At 50.2% G+C, this 6,901-nt stretch overlaps 1 protein-coding gene across 1 annotated transcript; it reads left to right on the forward strand.

The window, feature by feature from the left end:
- Positions 1-2,017: 2,017 nt before the first annotated feature.
- On the forward strand, positions 2,018-3,028 carry LOC124664036 (probable glutathione S-transferase GSTU6). Its single transcript, XM_047201645.1, has one exon. It carries the CDS (start codon positions 2,018-2,020, stop codon positions 2,771-2,773), a length of 756 nt encoding a protein of 251 aa, XP_047057601.1. The 3' UTR covers positions 2,774-3,028.
- The last annotated feature ends 3,873 nt before the right edge of the window (positions 3,029-6,901 follow it).

The following is a 6,901-nucleotide window of genomic DNA, read 5'->3' on the forward strand; positions in this document are numbered from 1 at the left end:
CTACACAATTTTTAACCTTTTTCAATTTTTAGTGCAACGGAAGTAAAGGTGATAGCTTTGATGTTCGAGGTGATCCTAGTATGATCCTAGGCTAGTGCAACAAGTAAAGGAACCAAGAAAGAATAATAAAGATGAGGAGCGGGACAACCGAAGGGCACGGAGACGAGGCGAGGTTTGTTTCCCGCAGTTCCTCCCACAAAAGGGAGTACGTCTGCGTTGAGGAAGTGCTAGCCTCACACAAGAGGCTAGACGGCCACACCACGAAGGAAGGCCTCACTTTCTTTCTCGAGAGAGCTCCACAAAGGGGCTCCCCCTTCTCCACTAAGGCACCGGTCGAGGCAGTGGTTCCTTCACAAGGTTGGGGCGAGCTCCACAATACTAGAAGGCTCCCAACACCCTATGGGCTAGCACACAACTCCAAGCTAGCCTCCATAGGAGCACATCCTCAAAGATCCCACCATAGAAACCCTAACACCAAGATCCACTAAGGACTAGCAAGTATTGGCGAAATCTCTCTTGGTAGAACCATAGATCGAGGTCTCCTCCACCACTCCACAAAGTTTGGGCAAGATTGGTTGGATTGTTGGGGAGATCCTCAAGAATTAATCTCAGCAACAATGGAGGAGAGAGAAAAAGAAGAGATAAAAACGAGCTGGGGAAGAAGGGACCTTTTTATAGGGCCCCTCAAATCCAACCATTATGTGCTATACCCGCACGACCGGTACTACCGCTTTGGCAAGTGGTAGTACCGCTCTGGGTCGAAACCCCCCACAGATTTAGCCATGTGGACCCACAGTGGTAGTACAGCTTGCGGTACCGCTGAGGTACCGCAATGGCCTCTGTGAGTCCCTGGACCTCGTGCGGTTCCTAAGCGGTACCACAGCGGTGGTGTCGTAACTTGCGTTACGGTACCTAAGCGGTACCTTGAGCGTTACTATCGCTCAAGGTACCGTAGAGGTACCGCAAGGCTCTCTGTGGAATTTCAGTGCAATTCTTCAGAGCGGTACTACGGGCGGTACCGGTAGGGTAGCGGTACTACCGCTCCTGGTACCGGTAGTACTGGTCAGGCAGAAACAGCTTTTTCCTCTTTTCCTCTCCAACCATGTCACCTCGCGACACACACACAAAACCAGAAAACCTATAAGCTACGCTTCAGTCTTCCGTTCATGACGTGTTCAGCGAGGGCACCGTGCACTTGCAAATCTATCAAAAACAATCTTTATGCACGATTAAATTCATTCAAGTGTTGTCATCAAACACACAAAACCCGGGATATAGATCTTGCTCTTTCAGCCACACCACCGCGTCTCCCGCCATGATCTAGGTGAAGTAGCCGAAGGCCACCGCCACAAGACCCGCTGTCCACAGTCGCCGTCATGATCTAGGGAGAAACTAACTAATACTAGAAAGATAAAAGAAAACCAACACATGTACTCCACAACTCTAATAGACAACCCTAAGTGCTTTTAACACTTTGTCGAGCGCCGAGTCTTTGACAAGTGTTCTTTTTTATTGACACTAGGCAAAACCTGGCATTGCCTAGTTTCGGACGCAAGACACTTGCAAAGAGAAAAAGATATAGCGACAATGCGCTGTAGGACCGACCACGTGAAACCTCAGGTAATGGAATATCATTCCAGACACGCAAAATTCCAAATCAAAACAATACCTTCCTCTTTAGGTTAGGCAGTGGCGCCGGGGCTGAAACGTCACCGGAGACGAGCGAGCTCGATCGAGAAGCTTTAGAGCGAGCGTGACCAATTCGCTCACTCTAAAAGCACGCTCCCGGCAAAGGCATCTGAGCTCAGAATCTCAGATATAGTATGAACCAATTATCCAATGACCTCCGCACTCACCGGCCGTCACGCATGACGAATGGAGAGCACGGAACATGCACGCACATGATGGATCCGATGATGCGCGCACCTCAGCAGATCCACCCAACCAACCATATAAAAACCCCGTAGATAGTATCGGCGACTCGGCTCAATCATCGCAGCACCCAACCCGATCGGCAATGGCGACGGCGGAAGCCACCGGAGGCAGCAGCAGCAGCGAGGGAGAGGCCGGGGTGACGCTGCTGGGTTTCTGGACGAGCCCGTTCGTGCTGCGGGCGCGGTTCGCGCTGAACCTCAAGGGCATCCCCTACACGTACGTGGAGGAGGACCTGTTCGGCGACAACACCAAGAGCCGGCTCCTCCTGGCCTCCAACCCGGCGCATGGCGGGAAGGTTCCCGTGCTCGTCCATCACGGCAAGCCCGTCGCCGAGTCGATGGTCATCCTGGAGTACATCGACGAGGCGTTCCCGGACAGCCTCCCGCGCCTCCTCCCCTCCGGCGACCCGCACCGGCGCGCCGCCGCCCGGTTCTGGGCCGCCTACGTCGACCAGAAGCTGCTGCCGACGTGGATCCCGCTCTACGGCGGCGCGACGGTGGAGGAGCGGGTGAAGGCGGCGGGGGAGGTCATCGGCGTGCTGGAGACGTTCGAGGGGGTGCTCGGGGACAAGGACGAGTTCTTCGGCGGCGGTAGCGTGGGGCTGGTGGACGTGGCGCTGGGCGGGTTCATCTGCTGGCTGCGCGCGTCGGGGGCCATGTGCGGCGTGAGGACGCTCGACCCGGCGAGGGCGCCGCTGGTGGCGGCGTGGGCGGAGCGGTTCGGCGCGCTGGACGGCGTGCGGGAGGTCGTGCCGGACGTGCCGGCGCTGGTGGAGTACAACCTCATGAAGCGGGCTCGCCGCGGGCTGCCGTTCCTGCCGCCGCATCCGACGCAGTAGATTCATCCAGTTCCGACTTCCACGTAGTAAATGGATGATGAGGCATCATACTAGATATATGAGTTCTCCTGTGTAGCGTCAGTGCGTCACTACTGTATTCTTGGTTCCCTCATGGGGATTCCGGAACTGCGGTAGATCAAAGTCTCGATCACCACGAGCTGGAGTGATATCCTATGGGCAGTCACATTCCATGGTGATAATTGTGAGTGCCTTTATAAAACTTAACAATTATTAGTTACCATCCTATTTCATTGAGCTTGCGCGTATTTTTAAATCGTAAATTTGATCATGATAATACTCCGCCTATGAACTTTCGAACGGTACAAGATATGTATTACAAAACATATATTTTTAGAAAAAGCTTACATATTCTACGTACTTCCTAACGGTACAATTTTTGTGTTGTACAATTGTTATTATGTTAACTAAATTAAAAAAACTAGAAATACATGCAAGCCTATGAACCGAAACAGAGGGAGTACATTATATATTACACTACGCCTAAGCGTTCAGTGTGGAACCATTGCCTGAAAGTGTGCCCGTGAGTTTTTGTTTTTTTTTTGTCAATGCTGATATGGATATGGGTTTCTTTTCATTGGCACCCATGATTTTCTTATCATGAGTTTGCCAAGTGCATTTATCATGGGCTCGACAAAAAAGCAACTAGACGCAGTGCCACCAAACTACACTCAGAACAACAAGACACTCAAATAGGCATGTATTCTTAGCTAGACCGGTTAGGCGCTGTAGGATTAGCCGTGTGTTCTCTTCTGGCGAGTACACGTCAAAGTTGGGTTCGGCGACTTGGCGCCATAGCATTTCCCTTTGATTGGTAGAATGAGTTTCATTGGACTACGACGGTAGATATAAAAGGACATAAAAGGACGAGGTGGTTGCGCAATAGAGATCGATGGGTGGCAGATGGTGGATGCATTTCGTGATTGTCTTCCTCAAAGAAACTACTCCCTCCCTTTTCTACACATACAAGGTCACTATCAAAAATGCATTTCACATCTATGTAAGGTCACTAGGTGCACGGTGATCAGGATTTCATCGACGGACCTGACCCCGCGTCGCCCTCCCAAAGCGGCTCGGGCGGACGCCCAGATCCGCCGCCACCTGCTCTCCTTCTCCAAGCCCTCCTCTCTGCTGCCGGAGGAGGCCTCCGGGCGAAGCTTGGCTGGCGGACAGCGGCGGTGGGCCCCCCTTTTCTTCGTCGTCGTGGACGTAGTCACCGGCGGACAAGAGCGTCCTCACCGGCGTCGCGTCCTCCTCCTCGGACGAGCTATCGTACACCGGAGGGAGAGGGGTGTTAAATAGTCTGTATATCTAGTTGTATATGTATTGTGTATCCGTATGTATGTCGGTTGTACAGGGTGTTGTACACCGACCCATCTCTGTAATCCACCTATCTATATAAGTCACACCGCGGCCCTGGTTTAGGGTTACGCATCCCATATACGTTTGATATGGTATCAGAGCCTCAATCTTCCAAACACATCTGAGAGCTCGCCGCCGCCGCCATGTCGCTCGGTTCTTCTTCTTCGTCGACAACCGGTGGAAACAACCTGACTGCGTCGGTCTCTGAGAAGCTTACCAGAGATAACTTCCTGATCTGGCAGACTCAAGTTCTCCCCGACATCCGCGGGGCACAACTCTCTGGATTCCTGGATGGGTCAACACCGGAGCCGGAGAAGGATCTGGTGTCCAAGGACGACGATGGCAAGGAGATCAAGATCCCAAACCCCGAGTACGCGAGGTGGATCTCCCAAGATCAGATGGTGCTCGGGTACCTTATGCGCAACATGTCGCGCGAGGTTTTAACCCAGATGGTCGGGCAGACAAGCTCGGCGAGTGCCTGGAAGACGGTGATGGAGATGTTTTCATCGCAATCCAAGGCCCATGTGGTGCAACTCCGCACGCAGTTGAATCAGACGCAGAAGGAAAACAAGACTGCGGCTGTCTACTTCAACCAAATCAAAACCCTAGCAGATGAGATGGCTGTGATACGTCTCCAACGTATCGATAATTTCTTGTGTTCCATGCCACATTATTGATGTTATCTACATGTTTTATGCACACTTTATATCATATTCGTGCATTTTCTGGAACTAACCTATTAACAAGATGCCGAAGTGCCGCTTGTCGTTTTCTGCTGTTTTTGGTTTCGTAAATCCTAGTAAAGAAATATTCTCGGAATTGGACGAAATAAAAGCCCAGAGGCCTATTTTCTCACGAAGCTTCCAGAAGTCCGAAGGAGAGACGAAGAGGGGCCACAGGGGAGCCAAACCCTAGGGCGGCGCGGCCCCACCCCTGGCCGCGCCGGCCTATGGTGCGGGCCCCCCGTGCCGCCTCTTGACTTGCCCTTCCGCCTACAAATAGCCTCCGTGACGAAACCCCCAGTACCGAGAGCCACGATACGGAAAACATTACTGAGACGCCGTCGCCGCCGATCCCATCTCGGGGATCCCGGAGATCGCCTCCGGCACCTCGCCGGAGAGGGGAATCATCTCCCGGAGGACTCTACACCGCCATGGTCGCCTCCGGAGTGATGAGTGAGTAGTCTACCCCTCGGACTATGGGTCCATAGCAGTAGCTAGATGGTTGTCTTCTCCCCATTGTGCTATCATTGTCGGATCTTGTGAGCTGCCTATCATGATCAAGATCATCTATATGTAATTCTATATGTTGCGTTTGTTGGGATCCGATGAATAGAGAATACTTGTTATGTTGATTATCAAAGTTATGCTTATGTGTTGTTTATGATCTTGCATGCTCTCCGTTATTAGTAGATGCTCCGGCCAAGTAGATGCTTTTAACTCCAAGAGGGAGTACTTATGCTCGATAGTGGGTTCATGCCCGCATTGACACCGGGACAGAGCGAGTAAAGTTCTAAGGTTGTGTTGTGTCTGTTGCCACTAGGGATAAAACATTGATGCTATGTCTAAGGATGTAGTTGTTGATTACATTACGCACCATACTTAATGCAATTGTCTCGTTGCTTGCAACTTAATACCGGAGGGGGTTCGGATGATAACCCGAAGGTGGACTTTTTAGGCATAGATGCAGCTTGGATGGCGGTCTATGTACTTTGTCGTAATGCCCAATTAAATCTCACTATACTCATCATGATATGTATGTGCATTGTCATGCTCTCTTTATTTGTCAATTGCCCAACCGTAATTTGTTCACCCAACATGCTGTTCGTCTTATGGGAGAGACACCTCTAGTGAACTGTGGACCCCGGTCCAATTCTCTTTATCGAAATACAATCTACCGCAATACTTGTTCTACTCGTTTTCTCTCGCAAACAATCATCTTCCACACAATACGGTTAATCCTTTGTTACAGCAAGCCGGTGAGATTGACAACCTCACTCGTTTCGTTGGGGCAAAGTAGCTTGGTTGTGTTGTGCAGGTTCCACGTTGGCGCCGGAATCTCGGTGTTGCGCCGCACTACATCCCGCCGCCATCAACCTTCAACGTGCTTCTTGGCTCCTCCTGGTTCGATAAACCTTGGTTTCTTTCTCGAGGGAAAACTTGCTGCTGTGCTCATCATACCTTCCTCTTGGGGTTGCCCAACGAACGTGTGAAATACACGCCATCAAGCATATTTTCCGGCGCCGTTGCCGGGGAGATCAAGACACGCCGCAAGGGGAGTCTCCACTTCTCAATCTCTTTACTTTGTTTTTGTCTTGCTTTATTTTATTTACTACTTTGTTTGCTGCACTAAATCAAAATACAAAAAAATTAGTTGCTAGTTTTACTTTATTTGCTATCTTGTTTGCTATATCGAAAACACAAAAAAATTAGTTTACTTGCATTTACTTTATCTAGTTTGCTTTATTTACTATCGCTAAAATGAGTAATCCCGAAGTTGAAGTTCGTTCATTTAAGCAACAAGGGGGAGAATGTTTAAAAGATGCTTGGTATAGAATTAGTAATGCCCATAATAGGTGCACTAAGAAACACTCCACCACTATCCTACTCAGGAATTTTTATGTTGGTATCTCTAGCTGGAATAGATATGTTCTTGATTGTCTCGCGGAGGTAACTTCCTAGGTGCTCCCGCTTTAGAAGCTAGTTGCATTATTGAGAGTTTATTTGGAACACCACCTGTTAATGAAAC

This window comes from Lolium rigidum, chromosome 6 (genome assembly GCF_022539505.1).
Source record: "Lolium rigidum isolate FL_2022 chromosome 6, APGP_CSIRO_Lrig_0.1, whole genome shotgun sequence".
NCBI lineage: Eukaryota > Viridiplantae > Streptophyta > Magnoliopsida > Poales > Poaceae > Lolium > Lolium rigidum.

Bases quoted from the DNA above. Each gene is read 5' to 3' on its own strand.
- LOC124664036 (XM_047201645.1), top strand. From the start codon at position 2,018: ATGGCGACGGCGGAAGCCACCGGAGGCAGCAGCAGCAGCGAGGGAGAG.